The sequence below is a fragment of the Orbilia oligospora genome, assembly GCF_000225545.1.
Source record: "Orbilia oligospora ATCC 24927 unplaced genomic scaffold scaffold00188, whole genome shotgun sequence".
Classification (NCBI taxonomy): domain Eukaryota; kingdom Fungi; phylum Ascomycota; class Orbiliomycetes; order Orbiliales; family Orbiliaceae; genus Orbilia; species Orbilia oligospora.
The window spans coordinates 108,197-133,833 of NW_011645745.1; the positions used below are offsets into that span (position 1 = coordinate 108,197).

Sequence of the window (25,637 nt, forward strand, 5' to 3'; positions counted from 1 at the left end):
CTTCGCCCCTTTTCCTACCCTCTCACCATCAATTGTATTCCGTTCAATCAGTTGCATTTGTCTTCACCGGTTCTTTCGTCAAAATCATTAATTAATTAAGAGGAACCTACTTACTTACCTACTTACCGAAGTACTTACCTGCCTATTTCTTCGAATCGACACATTCAGTTGTTGTTGATTCAATTCTCTCTCCTTCCTCTCACCACAACTCGCACGCACACACGCACACATACAACATTCAGCCCGAATTTAAATAAATACTCGCAAATCCGTCAAAGCACTCTCGGAACCGCTCGGATTGCAACCGTTAAATACAAATTCTATATCTAAATCCTTAATATAACGTCTTTAAGGCGTAATAGTTCAAAAAAATGTCCGATACAGGTAATACGAACAAATTCAAAAAACCCCCTTTCCCTCTTCTCTGAACCTTCAACTTTTGGCGCCTCAACAACTTTAATCGTAGAGCGACGGCAGACTAACCCTTTATTCTCTTTTTCATTATGGTCCTATAGCTTCATCATCGGTTCCTACAGCGGATCCGACATTACCAGGGGAAACCGTTTCTAGCACAACCGAACTCACCGAGACTTCAACTCCTCCACCGGAAGGAACCACTACAACTTCAGAAGAGGAAACCACCACTCCCACACCGGAACCCACATCCGAACCCCCAACTAGTACTCCCGTCGAAACCACACCCACTTCGGATCCAGTACCGGAATCCACATCGACAACAGAGGAACCCACATCAACAACGGAGGAGCCTTCGTCTACAACAGAATCGGGACCGGAACCTACACCAACTACCGAGGAAGAGACGTCCACAACCGAACAGGAGTCTACATCAACACCTGGGGTCACGGTTATCACTGTCACACCGTCAACCTCGGCCGACACAACCATCACAATCACCACAACATCGGTTAATACGGACAGGTCAACCACCAGCCCCCCAAGCAGCTCGACTCAAATATCTTCTTCAACTTCTTCTACGATCTCTGCGACCGCGATCCCTTCTACCGGCGGAGGCGGCCTTAGCCAGCCGGCGAAGATCGCTATTGCGATCATAATCCCGATCTTTGGTGTGATTCTTTTCGCCTTTGTTGCGCTTTTCATCTGGAGAAGGCATAAGAAACGCAAGGATAACGCGGAAGAGCGTAGAAAGGAGGTTGAGGAGTATGGCTATAATCCTAACAATGACACATCAGGCCCAGGGCCCTCAGCATTGGCCGCTGCTGGTGGAGCGAGTCATGAAGGCGACATGGCCGAGATGGAGGCCGGTTACCGTGGATGGGGAAACACCGCAGGGGGCCGTAAAGCATCTGCTCCATTGTCAGCAACCGCTACAACATCAAACACGGCTGGAGCTGGAGGATATGGAAATGCAAATTATTCCGGTGCACCTACCAATGGTGGGCAACAATATGCAGCCCCGCAACAACCAGAGCTCTATGGCTCACCACCGGCAGCAGCTGGTGCGATTCCTGTCGCTGCAGGAGTAACGGGGGCCGCAGTTCTTGGCGCTGCTCACCTGGAAGACGAAGCGAAGAACCGCGATCGCCATTCCCATTCCCCACTTCTTTCCAGCCCGACAAACCGACCTAGCACTGCCGATTCAAGTACCATTGGGGCACCAGCCACTACTGGGCCGAGTGAATTGGACGACGGTCTTCATCGAGGTGACTCCGTTGCTTCCTCTCGTTACACCAATGCCACTCGCCAATCTGAAGACAGCGGTGCACACGATGTTCCCGGAAACAATGGTCATAGGAACACATATGTGTCGGATGGGAATGACTACTATAACGACGTAGCAAACCCATATGCTGGGGATTACGATTACCATGAACACGCGCCTGAGCAGGGGTACCATCAGCCACCTATGATCCAACAAGTTGGGGCTCGGAGGAATACCAGGATTGAAAACCCCCCTGATACACATTATGCCCAGATGCCACGTCAAGGGACCAGCGGAATTGCACAGAACTTTTAAAACACTAGTTGTGCTGTTTGCTTGAAAATGAGTTCCTTTCTTTTTCTTTTTGTTTTTTCTTTTCCTTTACCTTTTCCTTTTCTTTTTCCTTATTCCTTATTCCTTATTCCTTTTCTTTCTTCTTCTCTTTTCTTCCTCTTCTCCATTTGGTGCTTTTCGTCCATCGGCCGATACCACGCACATATGAACCGAGCTAGGGCAGGAATTTCTTTTCTTCGAGGTATTGCTCAATGGCATGACACGCATACGTTAATGTTGTTCTAATTGCGTTACCTCCCACGTCTAATCATTCATAGCATAATCTGGGATTGGCGAACCTCTTTGGTCAGGTTCAGTTTCGTTTCCCTTTGTTACGGAGTTTTTCTTCATCTTCTCTTCACCTTTGGTCCCATGCTTATAAAATATAGGACTTCTCGTCTTTTGCATAGCTGATTCATCTGTCCATATTAAACCCCTCTTTTTTTTTTTTTTTTACCATTATCTTTATTTTTATTTTTGTTTGTTATTTTCCCCGGGTATATTGGGAGGAATTATGTGGGACGTCATTGGCATCATTGTCGTTTTTGGTCGTTTTATATCCGATGCTGTTACCGACTTTTTTTTCTTTTCGTTCTCTCTTTCTTTTTCTTTTTCTGTTTCGTTCCTGTGCTACGACCACTTACTTACCTACTTAAGTACTCAGTTATTTACTTAACCGTCAATTGAACCTCTAATGTATTATTCGTGGATGGCCTTGCTCATGCAATGGTCACCTGCGTTTTTACTTTCCGGCTATACCTCGAGACTTTCCACAAACTCACCAACTTTCTTCTAACTAGTGTCTGCATGTAACTACTTATAATGTGCCGATACCTTGACCCATTCCCGTTAGACCATATATATATAAGTATGTACTAAGTATGTATATATATAAGAAGTACGTAAGTAAATGCGATCCAAAATGCGAAAGTAACACATGCACCGTACCGCACCGCGGAGAAGGCCGCTCCAGATTGATGCGGGACAAGCTTCCAGTGCCCTGGGGGTTCTATTCGTACATCCGTGATAGCTTGGTATCACTGGTCTCCCCCCAAGCACACTAGGACGGACAGAGTCTAGCGCAAAGTGTAGAGCGGCAGCCCTGGAGGGCACGTTTTCGGACGAGGCGGCCTGATTGGAGTGCTCCACGCCAAGTTTTTGACTGGGTCCAACCTCAAAACGCAACAACATCGCCGGCAGTTGAGAGGGCTCCATCGGGCTGCGCTTCTCCTTCCTATTCTTTGATATAAGTTTACGTGCATACGAAATCAAACCAAGTGCCTGCAATTAATTGATCTCCGGCTCCCCGGGGGTGGTCAACAGCTGGAAGGGCCCTATACAACCCGAATCATGTAAGGAAGAAGGACCGATTGAATTCTTTTCTGGCCTGAGCTAGCCAGCAATTGCATTTTTTTGATTTTTTTTTGATTTTTTTTTTTTGATTATATTGTTACTTCGATTCTACCTTGTCTACTTCAGAATCGAATTACCTGGGATTAGTTGAACTGAAGTGAATTGAACTAAATTGATCGAGTTATTTCGGACAATCAAGAACAACCTTCGATTTGATTTTAGGAATCACATACAGACTACCAGGATATCCCAGAACTCTGGTATCCGGGTTAAAAGTTGACCTGATCTAAGCGATACATATACGTGCGCGGGTCGACTCGTCGTTTAATATCCCAACCGTTAACCTGTGGGCGACAGCTGTCGACATTGTCCCGGTGCTGCTGCCCCTCTCGGCTCCCTTCTCCGCTCCGGCGTTTCGATCGCTCCCTCTCTTTCCACCAGGTAGGAAGACAGTATATATACTCCAAGTGGTTACTTATCTACTAGCTGGTTGGATTACTTACTTACTTACTCTTCTGTCTGCTTCAAGCAGGTTCTACCGGCTCTCTCTCTGTTGCTGTTGCATCGTCCTATCCGGTTCGCCTGTGTCTATATACATCTCTCGAGGACCCTCGATTCCCAAATCCACATTGAAAGAAAGAAAGAAGAAGAAGAAGAAGAAGAAAGAAAAAGACACCAGCTCCGCTCGGTCCATTTTCCTTTCGAATTTGATCCTGCCTCCTCTTCCGGGTCCTCTTGCTCCAAAGGGACTGCATATTCTACGCGCGCTTGTGTCCGAGGACAAAGAAGCCCCGAATACGAGCCCGGCCGCCGCCCCCCGCCAGATCCCAGATCATCGATCTTGCATCTGAGGTTGCCCACCTGCAGCCTATTTCCATTCTCGAGCCTGCACCCTCCACCCCAATCTTCGCCGGCACACCATTCTTCAGCATATTGCTACCCATTCTGGGCATCCCCGGCCTCTCAATATCATATCCAGGTAAGTACGGGGGCCTGGCATATCGCGTTTAAACCACACCGCTGTGATTCGTTTATCGTCATTTAATATGCAACCTCTCGTCCTCATCTGCCGCATTTCCCATGCTGACCGTCCCACGCTGTAAATGCAGAACGCTTCTGAGTTTTTTTGCGGCAGGCGTGGAAACTAGGTCCCGAACGGTTGTTCTAATCCTGCAGGAGGATCCCAGCATCAAGAGCTGCAGGTGACCCACTCTCTGGTGCCAAATATCAGCCCCTCATTCACCAGTCAGTCAACCCTGACACAGTTCGGAAAGCCTCTGCCCTTGGCCAACCGAGAAGTTTCAAAAGCTCCAAACAGCCAGGAGCCCATTTGGGTACAGTCGCCACAGACCTTGTTAACCATTACATATTTTCCCTGTTGTTCTTTTCTTTCAAGTCTGAGACGTCGTCCAATAAGCACCTTCGAGTACAGCCCACCTCCCACTTCCACTTTATCATCCTAATACCTTTGTGAATTTTGAAAAGCCCCTCTCTCCAATCGCAACTCTCTCTTTTCTAAATAGACCAAGGCCGACTGATCAGTGCATACATACTCTCGTTTCCTAAATCAACTGCAAAGAGCGCCTTGATCAACATTCCTCGAATCATCTTTTGCTATGTCACACATGGGGCTCAATCGGATTTCTTGACGTTCAACCCGCACCGAACATACAAACAAAAAAAGGATATATCAGTGTCCCCGCTGTCGCTTTCCATCATTGGATCCCTCATTCGCGAAAGGCCCGCACACACTCACCAAAGTCCCGGCACCACACACAGACACACCTTCCCTTCTCGCCTCTAATTTTCTTTAACCATCTTTTGCCAAAATGTAGGATACCGACCTCTTCACCTCCCATCAACCACTGGCCGGGATGTTTCACCCGTCAAAAGCTATTTCAAACGGCCTACATTCACTAGAGCCAAGGGTTCCATCAGAACATTCCCTTGTTCACGTTCTATAGCATTGATGGGGTATCATCGATATCACTTTCAGGAGCCTCCCAACCCTTCCGCTCTTCATTCCTCCCGTAAAATGTGTTGCTGCGTCGATGCAGAAGCTCTCAGAACGTGTCAGACTGATTAGTATCCTTTTGGATCTTTGGGTATTTAGGAAGTTCGGCAAGCATCTCCAAAAGCGACAGCTAGACATACCCGAGTATGCGGCAAGCTTCGTTAATTATAAAGGCCTGAAAAAGGTTGTAATCCAACAATCGACAATCCGTACCCAGCAAGACTGCTTTTTTGCGATTGCCTTACAGCTTCGAGCGGTCTCTTTACGCAAATTTTACCCTTATTCCAACGGAGTGCTGACGTTTTCCCCGTTTACCTTCACAGTTGATCAAACAGCTAGCCTCCAGCTCGAGAAGCATCCGTTCAGGGACCAGCTTGCCAATTCGAACACCGGAAGGCGAGATCCTCAACGACCCCCAAGCTGCGCTCCACGCGAATAAAACCACCTTTTTCTTTCGACTTGTAAGACCTCGTCAGCCGCTGCGCTATAATTTGTACTCTGAACCGGAGCTAGAGTTAACGATAGTTCTCAGGACCGTGAGATCGAGAAAGTCAATGCATTCTACCTTCAGAAACAAGACGAGGTAAAGTCGAAAATATCTGGGTTGCAATTATATACATGACAAATCAGCCAGGATTTTAATGCTCAAGTTATTTTAGTTAACGGTGCGACTCCGGACGTTGATCGAGAAGAAAGATGCAATTCAATCGAGAACAGATGCGGCTGCGAAAAGTTCGACAATGTTAGTGACTCTACAAGAAGGATTCCACCAATTTGGGGTCGACTTGAATAAGTTGCAGGTACTATGACCCTGCTCCTTTCAACTATTTCCGGGTGTAGCCTAAAAGCTTGTGCTGTTCCTTTCATGATGACAATGCTAACAACAATTTGTGTTGTTTGTAGCAATTCGTGGAGTTAAATGCAACAGGCTTCTCGAAAATATTAAAGAAGGTATTCCACAACTTGTTTGCATTCCACTCGAGAAGAAAATGGACATTGATCCTAAGGGGTTTTTGATGATTACAGTGGGATAAATCCTCCAAGGTAGGCTCATTTTTATTTATCTGGCCGATCGTTTAGAGCTTATATTATCGATATAGTCACGAACCAAGGAGCTCTACCTTTCAAGAGCTGTCGAAGTACAACCCTGTTTCAACCGAGATGTTATAAGCGAATTATCCGATAGGGCGACAACAGGCTTGTTGGAGCTTGAAGCTTGGGCAGAAGGCGAGAGCATTACGTTTAACAGAGACGCTTACTCGGGCGGGAATAGCGACGTGGAAACAGCATACACTGATGCGCAAGCAGAGTTATCGCGGGCAATCTCCTCTGGAAACGCCTCACTGCTCTCTGAAACCATCAAGGCCGTAGAATCCACGCCGACAGGGAGGGAAACATTAACACGCGTATTCTTGTCTAGTATTGGGGAGGCATCTAAGGAGTGTCTAGAGGCTCTATTGGTATCTAATTGCGTCAATCTCAAGGCGAAGGATGAGATCAATGAGAGAAATGCCCTTCACGAAGCGGCGAATGCCGGAAAACTATCAATCACTAGGGTTCTCCTCACCGCTGGCGTGGATGTTGGGCAATCTGATGCTTACGGGAGACTACCCTTGCATTATGCAGCGATGCACGGCCACGTTGATATTCTCGAAGCCCTACTGACGGCTAACCCCAAGACACTAGATAGCATGGATCTAGATAACTTCACCCCCCTGATTCATGCTCTTCATCATCATCAGCTATCGAGTATTGAGGTGTTGATTAAACACAAGGCGCGGATTAACCCGGCAAGTGAAAGAGATTATATACCGTTGAACTTGGCTTGCCAACACGGTTTAGTCGAAATCGCAGAAGCCTTGCTGAGGAACAGTGCTCAAATACTCCCCGATGCTGAGGGTCTTTACCCACAGCATCATGTCGCCAGACGAAGGAATGCCTCTTCTTTATTGGTAACACTCCAGTCCTTCGGTGCTAATCTTAACGAGTTCGATAAGTTGAACGGATGGACGCCGATGGTCCATGCCGCAAGCGAAGGAAATACAGAAAACCTCAGGATTCTTCTGAATGCGGGAGCACGCCTTGACCTTTTAGACGAGAAAAACCTCTCGGCTTTGTACTACTCTGCATGGGAAGGGCACCTAGAGTGTATGAAGATCCTATTCGATGCAGGGGGGATCCTCGGTGTGGACCCAATAGAACCACCACTTATCAGACCCTCGCCTGCATCGACGCAGTCGAGTGCGCATATGATACTAGATGCAGATGGCATCCCTGACCTCGCTTTGCCGCCTCCGATACTTCCACTTCGAAGATATGGGCACAATTTCTTGGATAAGAAGACCTTCGTTCAGCTTACATTTGCGGAAAAGAATTCGGATGCTATATTTTTCTACCAACAAGGAAAGTACCCTGCTTCGCGGTTGACAGTATCCTCAAAATCTTCCGATGTCATCTCGAAAAACATGCTCTTACCGCTTGCAGACGATGCGAAGGTTGTATCATTCCAGATCGATTCGCTCGAGGCCTTCGCTATCGATTTTGATATCTTCCCCACTTTTGGCACCAAGATGATCGCCAGGACCGTTGCTCTGTCCCAGATCTTTAACAATGCAAATAGTAGCGGTCATTGCGTCCTACCGCTTCATGACTCTAGATCCCGAGTTATTGGTCAGCTTTCTTTTGACTTCCAAATTATCAAACCGTTCGGAGGCACCCCTCTAGAGATTGCCCATTTTGCACCATACTGGAAGGCTACAAGTCAGTTTGATTCACGACCGTTAATTACCGGGTCTTCCCTCTCCGGAGACTATGTCCGACTGTTCGTCCAAGTCACTAGAGACGAAGTTCCTGTGCTATTTCCCACATGGACAGTTCAGTACGCTGGTATCTCCGTTCCGATCTGTTCCCTTAGCTTCGAGCAATTCAAAATTATTGGGTCCAATATCAACCGACAGTCTGAGGAGAGTATCAAGGAGAGTATCCTTGCCTTCGCTTCGTTCGAAGACCTCTACCAAAAGTTACAGGGCTCGTTTTTGTCCCTAGGGGAGGCTCTATCACTGCTGCCAATCGATATCAACTTAAACCTTCACGTTTTATATCCGAACGAGATCGAGATCAAGGAAAAAAATCTCTCGGCTGTTTCGGATCCAAACAGATACGTGGACGCGATACTTAACACAGTTTTCCACCATGCTAGGGAGGTTAGGGATAATGCATCGGAGGCTGCCAGGTCCATCATGTTTTCCGCTTTTGAAGCCAGTGTCTGCACAGCCTTGAACTGGAAGCAGCCAAACTGTATGCCATATTACATTATCCCTTCGGCTGTAGTGACAATAATGCTGATGAGAAACAATCTAGATCCTGTATTCTTCTGCAACGGCCTCAGCGAAATTGATCTCGCTTCCGCCAATTATTCACCTTCCGATCCAGAACTCGTCAAGTACAGAAGCGTTTCCCCAATGTCGACAAAAGAGGCCGTGCGTTTGGCAAAAAACAATAATCTTATGGGGTTAATATGCTCTGCGAGGCTATTGGTAAGTCAAATTATCCCGGATATATCATAAATGACCGGACTCCATAACAGCTAACTTTTTCTTGGTAGGAAATGGTTCTGGCTCTAACGCACAGCGTTAAAGCTGAAGGGTTGGTCTTGATATCTCAGGTTATTGGTAACGCTTCGGTTCACCCCGCAGCCCTTACAAATTTGGTTGATGGCGTTTTCATAAGAGAAGGGATACTGAGGTTTAATGAAACAATTGATATGTGATCCCCAACGTTCCTCAATTCTTTCTTTCTTTCTTTTTCCCGGAGGATTAGTTCATTGTGCAGGCCCTTTGTTTAAAAATGATGTTATTAGTACGTTTTCTTTTTATCTCCGCTGGATTTCCTTTGGTTGGCATTTTTACTTTTTTCTTTTTGAGCACAGGAATTGGCATAATGCGAAAACACCGTATGATAGACTAGATGATAGTGTTTTTATGACTTTCCCCCTTACCCATTTCCCCTTCCCCTTTCTTATCTCGTCCGATGATGATGAATCACATGATCTAAAAAGGGTCATATATGTGCATAGTATAAAAAGGTGCGCCTCTTTATTCAAGAATTGGGTGAATGGTGGGGGACAAAAGGAAAACAAGCGACAAAGATTCTCAACCCTGCTTAACTCTTTTTTGAAAGAAGAGGAAAGAGTTTTAGGGGGTGGGAATATATATAGTATGTCTATAACGATGCACCAGGTAAAGTCCTCCGTTTGGCTCTATCGGGGCATATATGTATACATACCTATACGTATACATTCAACGTTTTTATGTACTAGGCTCATGCTTTGGTTTTTGGGAGTATATATGTACAAAAGATCATCGGAACCTCATCTCGATATTTAGCGGAGATGGAAAACGATGATATATCTCAACCATTCAAACGATATATCTGAATTTCTCGTTGGTGGTATAAATCTACCTCAGGGTATGGTTTATTTATTTCTTTTCCTCTCTCGCCATATTCCTACGGTTCATCCTCCAAAACATTATCATCGACCAGCAGGTTCAACACTCCACCATCCGGAAGTTCCAATGCCCATTTTTTTGTTTTGAACTAATTGTACGATACAGATGCCGTTAGTATCAACTTTCTCGACGATATATTATCATATATAGGTAAAATGGTAATAGAAAGGAATAACAAGAAAGGAATAAGCAGAAGAATAATAATGATAAAAAAAAGATATATATTTACCTTCCCCGCCCTGCCGCCCTCTCTCAAACTAAAAAAATGGACCGTTCCTTCCCCTTTACTACCCTTAACTTTATAAGAAATATCAATCTTGCCGTGTAATTGATCCATAGTACCATGAATCCAAGGGATAGTCTTCGCTTTGAAGGAGATCTCATCACCCAAGATCTCCCTCGCCTCCGGGTTGACTCTTAAAGCGTACAACGTCGAGGATACTACCGATGATGAAGAGCGTTGGTAGTTGAAAAGAAGGTTTGCGGCGATGTACATGGAGATTAGGAAGATGGGGACGTGGATTAGGTACCGGCGTTTTGGAGTAACGTCTATTATAAAATCCATTGTTTAGTGATATTGTTATTATTTTGTTATTTAATGTTATTATTACTAGGGTGGATATTTCTGGAATAAGGATAATGATAGAGAGGGGGGGTTGGAGGTACCAGGTAACTCTCTATTCGCACTCCGCTGAAGTAATGGCGGTCCACCTTCCTTGGGAGCCGCAATTAACGACCGTCGAAAAATGGTCGTTGGCGCTCGACTTCGCGTTATCAAACTCGGGGTTCGGTGGGGTGATAGTCCGCATATTCGAGAGAACTGGGCTCGATTGGCAGCCATGGCCAGGCGGGAGAGGATCGGCCGCGACATGTTCCGTGGGTTGTGAGGAGTTTGGAAGTGGCGGTTTGAGGGCGACGGGTTATAATCGGTTATGTTACGAGGGTTTGGTGAGGAATATGGGCGGGACCTAAGTACCAAGTACCGTCGTTCGTTTTGGAACTTTGTGTTGGACCTGACGTTCGATGTTTCATAAATGGGAAAGGCCCGGATTATAATTGATACCAGTACATGCAAGGTAACTAACTACTACAACAGAACGAAAACGCCATGATAGTGTGAGATGACCATTCAATTAGTTCCCCTTTTCCTTCCCATCCCCATTTTCGTTTTTGTTAAATTTAAAATTTGTAAAGAAAACCCATTCACGAATCGCTAGAAAGTATGCCAGACTCTTAAAAAGAAAAGAAAGGAAACGCCGCCGAAGAATAGAAGAAGCACTCGTAGTATGCATATGACTATGTTGCAAGTTTTGCTCAATCCTTTGACCTAGTCCCTTTTTCTTTTGTATTCATGTATAAACCGACCCCCCAGATAACTGCCAATGAACGAATGGAAAAAATAAAAAAGGATATCAGAACTACTCCTCCGGAATACCAAACAAGAAAACAGGAAGTAATCAAAATCCACCCGCGCAAGCAATGCTAGCGATTAATTGTGCAGAGAGAGAGAGAGAGTGAGAGAGAAGGAAATGGAAGAAAGGGGAGAGTAGTCAACAATAAAAGGATGTAAACCAGCGAATGAAGTCGTAAAAATCATCAGGGGCCCTCGTGGCCTGCTCGGCAGGGCGGTAAAAAGCGATGAAGGCGGAACGTTAAGGATGGCCTGGTAAATGTACTATTTCAACAGGAGCTGGTCCGTCGTAGGCCGGTTCTTCATCTTCGTCGTCATCTCCGTCATCGTCGCCATCGAGTGATCCTTCATCTCCATCGTCATCGTCGCCTCCGTCATATTCTTCACCACTGTCAAGGCTATCGGTATCGTACCCGCCTTCTCCATCCGCACAGGAGCAGTCGGATTCATCGCTTGAATCAACGCCATTGATAGCCAAAGGCCCGGATCGAACATCATGCCCTTCTATCTCCCTCAAAACAGAAGCCAAGTCCGCAACAACATCCTCTCCGGGAACAATAGTTCCTGCGGTTTCAGGGTTAGGCATGAGGTGGGGCGGTGGGAGAAGATTCCGTGACAATACTGAACTTGGCGAGGTATTGTTGGGGTCATCTTCAGGACGTATCAATTTGACCTCGCAGGTATTGTAGCTCTTGCAAGTATCGCACTTCAGCCCGAGAAAGTGGAATGCCACATCACTTTTAGCCGAACAGTCGTTGCAGATAATATGACAATGCCAGAATCTGTAAGGGTCTGGAAGAGGTTGGCGCTGTATTTCGTAGTCTAAATACCGGAATCGACTTTCCATGTTGAAAACACTCTTTGCACATGTCGGACATCTATACGAGCTTTTCATATGCTCATTGTAACAGTCGAGATGAATGGAATGGCCGCAGGTCTACAAACATCGGTTAGATTATGGTGAAATATTTGGACCGAGAGAAAGGAATCGACCTACCATGAAGACGACGGTATTTACAGATGTGAATAAATATTCACCACATATGGGACAGTCGCAGTCAGTACTTCGTTCAATGCAGCGATGTTGTCCCTCCAGCTCAATAGACATGCAGACCCCGCATTTCTAAATATATATTTGAGAAAGTTAGATTACTGGTATATAGAGAATTTCGACGATGATGTGTACTTTGCAATGGAAAAAGTCCTTCCCTAACCCTCTGCCGATCCGACAAATGCCACAATCGTTACAATGATATATAGTTCGAGTTGGATCATCATCCCAGAGTTTACACTGTTTCGGAGGGTCAGCCAGGGAATTAAGAAGTTCAAGGTTCCAGTTGTATTATTACCTTGTCGCAATAGTATGAAGCGGCATACCGTGAACACTGCCGGCAAGTTTGCGCAGCAGGTTGCGCAGTTCCACAGGGCATACACAGCATATTCTTCGTATCCTTTCGTATTAGAGCATGCTCCTCTTTATCGTCGTGGCAAAAGCGGCACGGATACCACTTATCACAAGTCGAGCATTGTAACTTGACATTCCTGCGATAATGAGCACATCCAAAGATACCTTCGTCTTCATTAGCATACGAGGGTTCCATGTCTTCCTCTGCGATGCTGAAAGGATCTCCTTCTACCATGCTACGAGGTCGAGAGCCTGCCGGTGAGACTGATGCCCGTTGGCCTGTCCGCCTGAGATAACCTTCCGTCATGAGCAGATGCATCCTTTGAGCCCGTTCCCGTTCCGTCAGACCAGACCTTTGGATCTCCAAGAGCTTTTCTCGAAGAACGCTATGGCCGTCATCCTCTGGAATTGCGAGACTGACAGCAATCGGGGTATCATCTGAGGACGTCCTAGTTTCAGCAGTCGGAACAATTTCTACTGTAGAAGAACCAGCCTGCTCTGTGACTAGTGTTTCTTCTGATACACTGACACTCGAGGGAGACTCGGATGGTGGCACGATAGGAGGACTTGCGAGCCTAACTGTCGCGTCAGGGGTCTCCAACGCGACAGCAGAAGCAGCAGAAGCAGCGATAACCGCGTCCCCGATGACACTATTACTAGCTCGCGAAGTCACATTACCGGCTTCACTCTCACTATCATCATCCTCATCTTCAGCATCCGTGTAGACACCACAATCATACTCGGACGCCTCTAATCCATGCAAGGGAGATGTAGGAGGAGATGCCAACGTCGCATCGGAGTGGATCTCATCGTTTAAAGCCGAAGCACGAGACGGCGAAGATGGTGTAGAAAGGGCATGTGAATTACTAGCGGCTGTTTCGGAAGAAGACCAGGAGTACCTCGGACGGATGTTCTCGAAGAAGTTGGTGAGGACTTCGATCCCACTCATGAAGCCGAAGGGGGCGGCTCCAAAGCACGCCGCGCCTGGATTTCTGGTTCGATGTCTAGGAAAGTAATTAAACGGATGGGATGAAAGGGAGGAAGAGATCTTAGGTCGGCCGTGGAAAGGGGCTTTCCCGTCGCCGCCTTTCGGTAGCTGGTAGCTTGATTTATTTCTTTGAAGCGATACACGACTATGTTCCTAATGCTGTGCTGTGGGTTCTGAGGATACCCTGGTGCTTCAAGCTTCGCTGCTGGGTACCTGCGTCCTTGTTAGCTTCAACGGTGTGCAAACTCCAGCAGAACCACACGGCACGGCAGCACCGTATACCCGGCATCCATACGACATACCTTTAAAGGATTAAAGGATGGGATTTAGAACTAGAAGAACAATGAAGGATTACAACGAAACCACAGAAAAGAAATCAGAACCGACCGACCGACGGGTACGAATGATGTTAAAAATGGCGATGGCTGGATGCAAAGTTGGCAGGCAAGAAAGTAGAAAAAGAAGAAGAAGCAGACACAAATCAGAGGAAGAAAAGAGGACCTGGAACTAGCTGTTTGCCCGAGGCAGCGCGATGTGCCAGCTGGATGATTGGACCACCCGAATCGAGGCGGATTGCTTTCGAATTCGAATTCAGACGCAACCGGTCTATAATCTCGGGTAACTCGAGTATACAAAAGCAGCGGAGACTGCTGGCGATGATGACGGTCACGTTGCAATTGGTGATATCGATTGTTCGATGTTGGTTAGATTACTAAGACATATTAATCCTGCCTGCAGAAACGAAGAGAATTTCTGACCAGCAGAAACCTCTCAGCCCAGCCCGGCCCAATGATCGCTCCTCTCTCGCCGCCCTCGCGCCAGGCCGTCATCCACGCCTACCGCAATCTTCTCCGGGCAGGCCTGCGTGCAGTTCAATACTCCTCCCCGGCTCGCTATGGCCTTCGCTCGAAGCTCCGACACGCCTTTAGTGACGAGACTGCCCCCATCCTGCAGCCCAGTGCCGGCGGCGCACCCGCCCGGACTCAAAGGTTCCCAAAGACTTTCTCGCAAACCCGTATCGACAATACCGTCCGTTTCTTAAACACGGCTGCTACCCGTCTGGGCATGGAGCATACCATTGTGAAGCATCTTTGTTTCGTCGAGTGGCGTCGAGAAATCAGCAGATTGCCCAGGTCCACTACTGTCATGAAACCATCCGATTGGGACACACTGGCTATAACATTTGATGAATATGATGATACGATTAGGATGCTGAATGAGACTATGGAGCTCGAGTTGCGATAGAAGGTGTTTTATTATCATGGCGGAATCCGATCATGACATAAACTGCCCTTCTGGTACATATTTTGGCCGGAAAGAGGGGGAGCAAATTTCCCCTTCAGTACGGAATGCGTATATCTATCCCGATGTCACATGTCTATAGTATCTCATCAGAATCCAGGTCTACAACACTTGGGTTTCGAATAGATTTAATTTTTAATGAGGGCTTATCGAGAAGAAGAAGAAGGCAAGGAAGAAGATACTGATGCCGCATCAAGCGTTTTTTGATTTAATTTAATAAGACTATTGCCAGATAATCTTGAAATCTAGCTTTTGTCTATCTCTGTGGTCCCTTTTTTTTTTTTTTCCATCATAAGGCCCCCAAATCCATAAAACATCCGTGGTATCATAAAAAAAACATCAAAAAATATCAAAGAGAGGAACGGAAGGCAAGAGAAAAGGGTGAATATATACAACAGAAAGGCATCCGGCTATGCAAGCACGCCGGTGGGTCCGGAATCAATCCGTCAGAAGGATGCTGAATTGGAAAGCAAAACTTCATCATTAAAAGGAGATAACACTAGCTCCTAGAAACATAGAGTCATGAAGGTTCATTTAGACGTAATCCCAGGTGATTGAAATGACACCGTCAAGTTGGTCACCGAGCTGATCGAAAACAGCAGGGGTAAGATCGAGATCGTATGCACCAGCCTGTGATAGTATATATTAGTCTCATCCCAGGAGTATGATTGTATGTGTAATTTAAAAGCAAAAAGGCAAACTTACGCATCCAGGGCAGGTATCGACGATAGTGACGATGACGCCAGTGGGGTTGGAGGGACTCATGACACGAATCTTGGTTCCGCACATGGGATTAAGGTTAGGATTTGGGCCGCCGGTCAAGGCCATAGTAGCCTTAGACAATGCACAAATAAAATCACTGTTGGAGTGGGTTTCTCCGCAACTTCCAAGACCCTGTTTTACCGAATTAGTACATGGACATATGATAATACTTTGAACAGATATATTTGTACACTTACAGCATCATAGAAGGTGGCCTTGCCAGAGTATGAACCGCTGCCGCCACCACTGCTTGGGGGCTCTTCAACAACAGGTTCGGGGCTTGGGGTTGGAGATGGCTCTGGTGGGACGACAACAGGTACGGGAACCACTGTTGGGTCGGCAGCAATGATAGGTTCTGGGGTGGGGGTAGACTCGACGACGGGCTCTGGGGTAGGTGTAGGCTCGACCACAGGCTCCGGCTCTGGAGTTGGAGTCTCGCTGGGAGGAGGAGGAGGCGCCACCCAAACAGTTGAAGTAAATGCAACAATTTCTAGGATCTCTTGTTGAACATATACAACAGCGTCCCGCTTTTGTAACATGTCGACAGCGGCGCTAGCTGAAGCAAGCTCAATAATAGCCACCAAGGCCAACAATGTCTTGTGTCCAAACTGCATCTTGACAGATTTCTTTTTGTTTGAAAACAACAAAAAAATATGTTTTTGTTTTGAAAGGAGGGAATGATAATAAAGAGATGAAAGAGATGGGTAGGTAGGTAGATAGATAGATATCTAGGGAAGTGCGAGTTGCGCTGACTTTTTTACGTAAACGGATATATGGTGTGAAGGTTCAGTGTAACTAGTGGGGAAGGATGCCAGTCCTTGTTTTCGTTTGCAATTATTGTAGACGGTTGAATGGTTCCACCAAGGCGAAAATGAGTGTTTCGAACTTCAAGCTTAAGCTAGATCGGAAAGATTGTATCGCAAAAGAGGAATCGCAAGGAGGGGTATTGGAGGCAGATGCCGGTTCTTATAGCATCCTTTCCACCTGTGCCTCCTGGGCTGGACCTTTTCATGCGAAACCCGAGATCTCGTACCAGAAACCAGCTCGGATCAATGCAACCCCCCATTGGGCGACGGAGCAGGTTGGTTTTCCCATCAAAGACAAGACAAGGCTAGCTGTGGACAATGTAAGGTCCTTCGACGCAAGGAAAAATGTTTTTCGCTAGGATCTTGGCTGGATCGCGCAAGGTCGCCTTCATACGTGTACTTCGCTGCCAGGGGCGTTGGATTCCAGCTTCACATGTGTGGGTGCTAATATATGTGTGCGGGTTTTTCAGAACCTTGCAGCCGTTTTAACCTGATCAGGCTTAACGTCAGGTACCAAAATGCAAAATGCAACAGGAGGCGGCATGGCAAAGGCTCGGGACAAGGCTGTTGGGAAAAACTGTGCGGACGCCTCTACCAACCCCGGTCAGCCTAGCCAAGAGTTCTGCGTCGGCGGGAAGATGGCATTGTTTCTCATTGGAGCTTTCGAAGCTGCCTGTTCAGATCGATCGATTATGAGGTGCCAGCGCAGCTGTCTGGCAAGGTAATCGACTAGCTCTCTGTCAAGCAAAGCTTACAGAGCTAGCGAGCTCAGTGTGGAAGCAAATTTCTTCGCAAAATCGCGCGACCATAGTCTTTCCGATTCGATAGAACACCATGCTTGTGCATTCTTGGAAGGTGTGGGATTTTGATTCCCGTCTGGGAATTGATTCTTTTTCTTTCTTTTTCTTTCTTGTGTCTTCTTTCCGTATTTGCTCGTCGCCGCTTTACTTGAATGTTTTAGGTAAAATTTCACACAAAAAATAAGAAATTTTCTTGCAGTTGTTTTCTGCTTACAATTGTTCTAGTATCCCAAGAGTTTCTTGTTAATCTGCATATATCGGATCCGCTCAGCCTCGGAGACACTTGGGCGCACCATCCCAAATGCCTTTTCAAAATTGTCGGGACACACCGTGATCGGCCCACTTGGTATCCGTTGCGGTTCGGCAGCTGTTTCGGGGAAGAAGGCTTCGACAGCAGAGTTTGCGGCCTCGCGAACCAGCGATGACAAATCGGCTCCGCTAAATCAAAAAGTTTAATATCTGAGAACACCCGCGCGCAAATATTTTTTTTTCAAGTGGGGGAACCTTTTAACTCACCTAAAATTTCGACAACGGCTGTCGTCGGCAATTTTCCATAGATCAATTGATTCATGAAGAGGCATTTTCATTGTCAGCTTTTTCATAATATCAAGTCTCTCTTCGGCTGTAGGCAGCGCCACAAAAAGCGCCTTATCTAAACGCCCAGGTCTCAGCATCGCTGGGTCGATCATGTCTGGCCTGTTGGTCGCCGCTATAACATATACACCTTTACGATCGCTCAAGCCGTCTAGCTCCGTAAGTAGTGTGTTGACGACTCGTGACGTTGCTTCTGTCTATCGTAAATGTTAGCCTAACAGCCGATCATTAGATTTGTCATTAGAATGCATTGGGACCTACTGTTGCATCCTCTCTCTTCCCCGCTAGAGCATCCAATTCGTCGAAGAAAATAACACATGGCTGCGAAGCCCTTGCGCGCATGAAAACTTGCCTAACAGCCCTCTCAGACTCTCCAACCCACTATCCAACGACATCCAATGATTAGCAAAGACCCCAACCACCAATTTAAAACCCAACCGTAAGATTACCTTATTTAACAACTCGGGTCCTTTAACACTGATAAAGTTGGCATTACTTTCATTGGCAACCGCCTTCGCGAGCAATGTTTTACCACACCCGGGAGGACCATAGAGCAAAACCCCAGCAGGCGATGTTATTCCAACAGCCTCAAATATCTCGGGGTGCGCGATGGGTTTTACAATTGCGAGCTGCATTTGCTTTCTAATGGCTTCCAAAGCACCGATCTGTTGCCATGTAACATCAGGAACAGTTGCGAACCCTTCACGTTTCGAAGATGGCTGGACCTTCGGGAGAGCTGTAAGGAAATCGTCGATCGTGATTGAAAGTCTCTCCAGCTCTTCTGGCGACAGTGGTGGAAATGGGTTTGGAGCATCTTCCAGGATGGGGTTAGGCTTCCCGTTCGCCAAACCCGGGCCTCCATCAATTTCCATAGCTCCATTTAGAATTGAGACTCCCTCATCCTGCTCTGCGGTCCCGATTTGATGCCTCACTTTTAAGTCATCGTAGATGCGTTTGATAGCAAATGTACCAGCAGCCGTTATCAACGAACTCAAGTCCGCTCCGACGAATCCTGGCGTTAACTTGGCTAGCTTCTTGAAATCAAAGTCGCCGGAAAGCTTGAGCTTCTCTGAGAGTACCCGTAGAATTCTAGAATTAAAAGTCATTAGCTGTGGCTATTCCATAGTTCCAATTTTAATTGGCACATACTTCTCTCTGCCAACTTCATCCGGAACCCCCAAGCAAATCTCCCGGTCAAACCTGCCCGCTCTCCTTAATGCAGGATCAAGACTATCAGGCCGATTCGTCGCTCCAATAACAAAAACAGGATTCCCGCCAGTTTTACTCAAAGATAAATCTATCCGATCATACCCCAATCAGCACAAGAGCCCTCCTGATTTCTTAAAGTATTTGTAGCCCCATATCCCCACTTACCATCCATACAAGTCAACATCTGCGCCACAATCCTCTTCTCCATCTCCCTCTGCGCACTATCCCTCTTGGGCATAACCGCATCAATCTCATCTATGAAAATAATAGACGGCGCGAGCTTCACAGCTTCCTCAAAGATCTCCCTCAGCTTCTTCTCCGATTCCCCGGACATCCCACTAACAATCGAAGGCGCAGAAATAGGTATAAACGGAACACCATGGTGAGCTGCAATCGCATTCGCAAGCATAGTTTTCCCACACCCGGGTGGTCCGTGAAGAAGTATCCCCCGCGGTATTTGGATCCCCAAATGATCGTAACAAGTAGCACAGTTTAAGGGCATGTCGATCAAATCGTGGATATCATTGAGAATATGTTCAATTCCACCGATGTCTTTTAGTGATACGCCGGTTGGGGGTGCGCGGTCTATCTTCTGTTTCTTGACAGGTGGTTCCGTCCGGCTACTTCGTTCGCGTTTTCGACGGGCAGGAGTTTGTGCGTCTTTCGACAATTGTTGGGATGCATCTCCGTCTACAGGCTGACTTTGAGCTTCTGGAGCCGGGGTATTCCGACTAGAAGCTTGATTCTTTGACCACATCTCGACAACCCTCTTGTTTGCAGAGTTATTATCCTATGATTCTCCCATTAGTATTCACCCAGTAAAGAACCTCTCAGACAAACAATGACTCCCAGAAATGGGAAAGATTATACCTTATCAACCGCTTCATTAAAAGCTTCAAAATCGCTATCAAATTCTTCAGCGCCTTCATTCTCGCCAGCAGTGCCTCCAACTTCAATAGTAATCAACTCCATCGCCTTAGTCACCGATTTCTCGATCTGATTCCTTTTTAACCGCTTAAGCCCCATATCGTGAGCCTGAACATAATCGATTGCCTCATTCGTATTCGGTATCGGTTTCGGATTATTGCTACTATTCGACGAGAGTTTGGAATAATAGTCTCGGACAAGATTTTCGACTTTACGGTCTAATTGTTTCGTAACGGATCCGCCACCGTGGGAAGTGTGATGACGTGAAGGACGAGACGACATTTTGTCCAGAACCACGAGATCCCGTGAGATTGATTGTGGTTTAGAAGGATGTCGTGGATATTGCAATGATAACTCTTTCTGGTCCGGTAGCTATGTGTGTTTTTTTCGGTTTTTTTAGTCGAGTTTCAAAAAAATCAGGTCGCATGTTTTCACAGGACCCATGCGATGTACTGGCTCAAACCAAAACGGGAAGACCCACACCGCGGCTTGGCTGCGTGTGACCTTCAGCTTCCCTCATCCAGTGCACATCTGCACCCAGAACCGTAACTACTGCACTGCGACTAGCCTCCAACGTCATCCATCACACACACTCTATACAACCCCCGACCATATATCGTCCCATACATCATCGCAGGACAATATCCATATACCCTCCATATCGCTATAGAGTTTGATTTTAGAGATATCCACTGATATACCACTGTCTGCCATCTACTAGCCATGGGGCAATCTAGTAGCTCCAACAGAGTGACGGCGCAGGACCGGTAAGCTGAACACTCCCCTTGAATTCCTCTCATACGTCACCTCCCCACCCTTCAGTATCAAAAAAGGAGGAGAAATGGTAGAGATTGTGAGAGAGAGAGATGAAATAAAATAAAGTAAGAAAAATTAATTAGTCCATCTGACACCCATAGCGCCATCCTAGACATGAAAGTCCAACGCGATAAACTAAAAGCCTACAAGAAACGCATCCAAGTCGTCCTCGATCGAGAACATGAGATTGCTCGGGAGTGTCTCCGAAACGACCAAAAGGATAAAGCCCTACTAGCCCTACGGAAGAGAAAGTTCCAGGAACAATTGTTGAGCAAGACGGATAAACAACTAGAAGCATTGGAGCAGTTGGTATGAACAAATCCCTTTCCTCGCTAGGGCGGGGCTCCGTTATGATACTACTCAAAGTGCTGGAAACTAACATATTATTCCTTCGTCAACTGAAGACATCGAACGTCGAATTCGCTCTTATCCAAAAGGATGTCCTTTACGGCCTTCAACAAGGAAACACAGTCCTCAAGCAAATCGAAAAGGAAATGTCGCTAGAAAAGGCCGAGAAAATCATGGGTGACACCGAAGACGCAATAGCCTACCAGAAGCAGCTTGACGAAATCATCACACGGAATATGAGTAACGAAGATCAAGACGCCGTAGACGAGGAATTCGAGTTAATGCTTCGCGAGGCCAAAGCAGAACAGAGGGTACAGCAAGGATTACCCCCAGAAGGAGTCCCAGCCATGCCAAACGCTCCAAATAGCGAGCCGGTATCTTCGCTGGTAGAACCAACCGAAGAAGAAAAAGAATTGAAGGCGAAAACCAAAGCAAGAGAACGCAAACAACAACTATTAGCCGCTTAGCAACATCAGTTTATTTTGCCCATCCCGAACATACGACATAAGGCATCCGTTTGTGGCGTTGCGAGAAGCTTTCCCCCTTTGTTCGTTTAAGAGTATCATTCTTCTTTTATCTCCCTTCCTCGATACCCGTACCTCAGATCGCATGCATACAATTGCTACTTTTTCCTTTCGTGTCTAGCGTTTCAATATCCCTGTAATACTAGCCTACTGCCCATAATAATCGAAGAAATACAACAATTTCATATGCTAGACCGCCAACGCCAGTGTAGACGTACATAAAATAAGAGAACGATTCCATCATACCTACCTATTTAGTCATCATTCTTTGTGTAATAAATATGAATGAAGTTCATGATAAAAAGAAAGAAAGAGAAAAAAAAAGAACTGCGTTTGGCTTGTCCAGACCAAATCAAAGATAAAAGTAGTAGTGAACCATCAAACTAGTCTACACTACTATCAATCATGCGAACAATCTTCTCATACGACGTAAAGAAAATTGCGTTCAGTAAGCACGATCGTGCCATTGATACGCTTAGCCCTCGGTACATGCGTCTATGGAAAAGTGGATACTTCAATGAGGTAAGAGGTTCCCCTGCTGGAGTTGAAAGAACCCTAAGAAACAAATATAGTCAGCACGACAGGACTCTATGCATACTCCTCTGTACCATAGGAAACAACATACTTGCGCTGATAGATCGATTTCCAGCTATCAATTGGGTATATCTAAGAAATCCTAGACGTTAGCACACCCCATTAAGCTCTCAAAGGCAGACTGGAGAGAAATACTATTGCCCATGATAGCAGTCCACAAAGACCTCCCGAGGCAGCAATAGCGAGGTGACTAGTGCCTTCATTCGACGAAAACGTTCGTTTGAAAGTCTCGTACATCTAAACCCATGTACAATTAGTAACCACGCAAAGGCCCATCGATGGCAACGACAACCATACCGTGAAGTACAACCCAGTACCCAAAATATCTCGAGCTATAATACCGCCCAACATTAATATAAATCTTAACCCACGGAATATAGGAACTGCATACTAAGATGCAAGTGAAATCCCGAATACAGCCCCCTCAACCCACGAGCCTCCATAATCCGTTTTGCAGACTCCAGTGTACCAGCACCTTTCATCTTATTATACGCCCTCCCAAAATCATTCTTTTGTTTTCCTTCTGGTGTTTTGCTCTGCTTCACCAGAAATTCAATCTGCGAGCTGAGTTTCGTAAACTCAAACGGGCCTATAAACAAGAGGCAAATTTAGTACACGGATCCAAGCATATATGGGCATTTAGAGCCAATATCTAAACAAATAGATGTATACTCACAAGCAATAACACTGACGACCGCCCCAGCCGTCCCACCGCTCAAAAAGTACTGGGCTAAATTTGATGGGTGTGGAAAGGTCCCAGGTTGATACCTCGCAGCATCTTCTCCAACAACTTTCCGAATCCCACGTTTGTAAAATCCCAGCGACGATGTGTAAACTGAAAACGATATTGTCCTCACCAGCGATATAGACGCAAGTGGTGCCAAGCTTCCTATAAACCAATTAACAAACACATGACATCAACGTGGTATTCTTCCAAAAAAAAATTATCGTAGGGGAAGAAAAAAAAAAAAGGAAAGAAAAAGCTTCAACATCATAGACAATGGTATCGATAGTAGCAAATTAAGATCGAAAGGTGATCATGAAAACATACCTCTCCAGAAGCCCCTTATACCTTCGCTTCTGTGAGTTTGAACCACGCAATCCCAAAATGAATCGAATTTGTATCTGTAAAATAGACCCAGGACACCGTCGACGGTTAGTATCGGGCCAATGGTAGCACCGGCATTAACAAATATCAAACCTACGTTTGCATACGAGTTTTAACGGAATCCAATGGAACTATCCAGTCCATAAAAATAGAGAGGGAAAAGAACCTGTTAGCCTTGCAACATAATAAGGGAATCGGATCACGAAGTTTTTTTTTCTTTCCCTTTTTTTTTGACCTCATATCGGATACGTCCCGAAATAGCCATCCGCAACAACGGAGAAACGGAGGGATATGAGATAACTTACACGAACTCAACGTCGAAAATACCGATGATGTCGAAGCAGCAATTTCAGTACGATATCGCTTGATGAAGGGAGAGGAAGGGGTGATGTCTTCCTGTCTGAGGCTCTCCCTCCGAGCCATGGCTGGTACAGGTACGAGTTGGAATTGGGTTGGACCGTGGTTTGCGAACGGGTCCCCAATCAAGGACAGCGGCGTGTTGAAATGGGCATCTGCCCCAGCCGAAGCAGCAACCGCAGCCCCGCCCTGGCTGCTACTTTCCACAGACTCACACATAACAACGACGGAACCACGAGATTTTTACGAAATAAAAGATGAAAAGAGGAATGAAAATTAAAAGAATATTTTTTAATCGAATACTAAGACTCTTCTTCTTTTTTGTTTTCCCTCTTGTCAAAAGGCCAATTGAAGTATCAAGAAATAATAAAAGCGAAGTTCGCGTGGTTAGATTCAATTCTCCGTCGTCTTGGTTTATCGGTTGATAACAGTTGCGATCGCAAACAGGTAGTGAATTATACGGGCGGCTGTGGGAAATTCGAAAGAAAAAAAACAATACGAACGATGGTTCCAACGAGACCAAGCGAAAAGGCTCTAGGAGGTTCAAAAGAGACAAGGAAAGATACTAGTACCTTACTCTTGCGAATTTTGAAAACCTCGTTCAGCCTTTGTCGCAATTATCCATAGAGACGGGTGGACTCTAAAAGGCAGAGATGCCACCAGACCATCAAAGCTTGGAGACCTCTTCCAAAGAAAAAAAAGTGCCTTTGAAGAAAAACCTAGGAGGCAAAAAGGGTGCGTGTGTGCAGTATATATAGGAGGTAAAGGGAAATATCCTAACAATCAAAAAAGAAAAGACACTTGTCTGAAAGCAAGAGATAGAATATCACAGGCAATCGGACGATTCAATCGATTGCTCTGCTATGATGTTAACTCTCGATCACCGATAAAGCTCGCCTGAAAGACGGGCGGCGGCGGCGGTGTGCAGTGTATGACAAAACCGCCCACCAACCAGTTCGTCAACTATCACCGGTAGCCGTCAATTCAACAAGGAAAAAAAGGCCAAACCTGCGGAACAAGAGTAAAGAGCCAAAGGAGGAATCGAGACTCTCTTCCAAGGGATAGGGGATAGGAAGAAGAAGGAAAGAAAGGAAAGAAGAAAAAAGAGACAAATTTGGGCCCTATCTTTGGGAAATGTCCTTCTTATCATTCAAGCCACGACTCGTCTTCGATAAACCGAGAAAGGAAAAAGAGAGTACGAAATGATAACCTTAAAACACACTACACCCTCTTGCCAATGCAACTGAAATGGCGGGGTAGAAAAAGAAAAGAAGAAAAAAAGAGAGAACGTGAAAGCGGTACATGATATGTATGGGAACTCAAGCTTTCTGTCTGAGAAAACAGCTAGTCTTATCCCGTAGACAGACGGCAAAGCAGACCCTCCAACAAGTCTGGCAATAACTGTGTCGATTGCATGCGGAAGGAAAGCAGGGTAAACCTAAACGGGATAATGTTGATTGAGGTATCAAACGGTTTCTTCCTGCATACATAGTATACTTACTTAAGGCAAGCATGGTAGGAATATCGCTGAAGGTACCATATACAAATCCCAAGTACCTATAACATTCAACCAGCCGGACATATATGTCGACATGCATGTACTAAATTAGTCTACACGTAACTTCACAGAACTTAGCTGCATATCGGCCAGACATACTTACATACCTTCATGTGAAAGAATACTTGGTCTCAAAACAGTGGAGAGAAAGGGAATGATTTGCTGTGACGGTTGCGCACGGCGTCGTCAAGATAGACTGCGGGCAGGGTGGTTAATCCCGGCCTATGGTACAGCTCGGT

At 46.0% G+C, this 25,637-nt stretch overlaps 9 protein-coding genes across 9 annotated transcripts; 4 read left to right on the forward strand and 5 right to left on the reverse strand.

Moving 5' to 3' along the window:
- Positions 1-371: 371 nt before the first annotated feature.
- Positions 372-1,996, forward strand: AOL_s00188g48 (uncharacterized protein; the record flags this gene model as incomplete). Its single annotated transcript, XM_011128297.1, has 2 exons — positions 372-384; positions 516-1,996. The coding sequence occupies 2 exons, from the start codon at positions 372-374 to the stop codon at positions 1,994-1,996; spliced, it is 1,494 nt and encodes a 497-aa protein (XP_011126599.1).
- Positions 1,997-5,418: 3,422 nt separating this feature from the next.
- On the forward strand, positions 5,419-9,150 carry AOL_s00188g49 (uncharacterized protein; the record flags this gene model as incomplete). Its single annotated transcript, XM_011128298.1, has 9 exons — positions 5,419-5,637; positions 5,705-5,842; positions 5,914-5,964; positions 6,041-6,181; positions 6,285-6,332; positions 6,408-6,425; positions 6,482-8,678; positions 8,742-8,917; positions 8,986-9,150. The coding sequence occupies 9 exons, from the start codon at positions 5,419-5,421 to the stop codon at positions 9,148-9,150; spliced, it is 3,153 nt and encodes a 1,050-aa protein (XP_011126600.1).
- Positions 9,151-9,887: 737 nt separating this feature from the next.
- Positions 9,888-10,760, reverse strand: AOL_s00188g50 (uncharacterized protein; the record flags this gene model as incomplete). Its single annotated transcript, XM_011128299.1, has 3 exons — positions 9,888-9,977; positions 10,119-10,438; positions 10,556-10,760. 3 exons carry the CDS (start codon positions 10,758-10,760, stop codon positions 9,888-9,890), a joined length of 615 nt encoding a protein of 204 aa, XP_011126601.1.
- A 781-nt stretch (positions 10,761-11,541) lies between these two features.
- AOL_s00188g51 (uncharacterized protein) lies at positions 11,542-13,654 on the reverse strand (the record flags this gene model as incomplete). Its single annotated transcript, XM_011128300.1, has 4 exons — positions 11,542-12,237; positions 12,298-12,423; positions 12,487-12,591; positions 12,650-13,654. 4 exons carry the CDS (start codon positions 13,652-13,654, stop codon positions 11,542-11,544), a joined length of 1,932 nt encoding a protein of 643 aa, XP_011126602.1.
- Positions 13,655-14,482: 828 nt separating this feature from the next.
- On the forward strand, positions 14,483-14,938 carry AOL_s00188g52 (uncharacterized protein; the record flags this gene model as incomplete). The annotated part of the gene is made up of 1 exon (XM_011128301.1): positions 14,483-14,938. The coding sequence occupies one exon, from the start codon at positions 14,483-14,485 to the stop codon at positions 14,936-14,938; it is 456 nt and encodes a 151-aa protein (XP_011126603.1).
- A 591-nt stretch (positions 14,939-15,529) lies between these two features.
- AOL_s00188g53 (uncharacterized protein) lies at positions 15,530-16,371 on the reverse strand (the record flags this gene model as incomplete). Its single annotated transcript, XM_011128302.1, has 3 exons — positions 15,530-15,625; positions 15,701-15,889; positions 15,955-16,371. 3 exons carry the CDS (start codon positions 16,369-16,371, stop codon positions 15,530-15,532), a joined length of 702 nt encoding a protein of 233 aa, XP_011126604.1.
- Positions 16,372-17,584: 1,213 nt separating this feature from the next.
- Positions 17,585-20,375, reverse strand: AOL_s00188g54 (uncharacterized protein; the record flags this gene model as incomplete). Its single annotated transcript, XM_011128303.1, has 7 exons — positions 17,585-17,801; positions 17,880-18,154; positions 18,219-18,338; positions 18,407-19,046; positions 19,107-19,254; positions 19,332-19,956; positions 20,037-20,375. 7 exons carry the CDS (start codon positions 20,373-20,375, stop codon positions 17,585-17,587), a joined length of 2,364 nt encoding a protein of 787 aa, XP_011126605.1.
- Positions 20,376-21,023: 648 nt separating this feature from the next.
- On the forward strand, positions 21,024-21,724 carry AOL_s00188g55 (uncharacterized protein; the record flags this gene model as incomplete). Its single annotated transcript, XM_011128304.1, has 2 exons — positions 21,024-21,218; positions 21,314-21,724. The coding sequence occupies 2 exons, from the start codon at positions 21,024-21,026 to the stop codon at positions 21,722-21,724; spliced, it is 606 nt and encodes a 201-aa protein (XP_011126606.1).
- Positions 21,725-22,369: 645 nt separating this feature from the next.
- On the reverse strand, positions 22,370-24,059 carry AOL_s00188g56 (uncharacterized protein; the record flags this gene model as incomplete). The annotated part of the gene is made up of 7 exons (XM_011128305.1): positions 22,370-22,447; positions 22,511-22,612; positions 22,673-22,707; positions 22,767-22,964; positions 23,052-23,264; positions 23,427-23,576; positions 23,789-24,059. The coding sequence occupies 7 exons, from the start codon at positions 24,057-24,059 to the stop codon at positions 22,370-22,372; spliced, it is 1,047 nt and encodes a 348-aa protein (XP_011126607.1).
- Between the last annotated feature and the right edge of the window lie 1,578 nt (positions 24,060-25,637).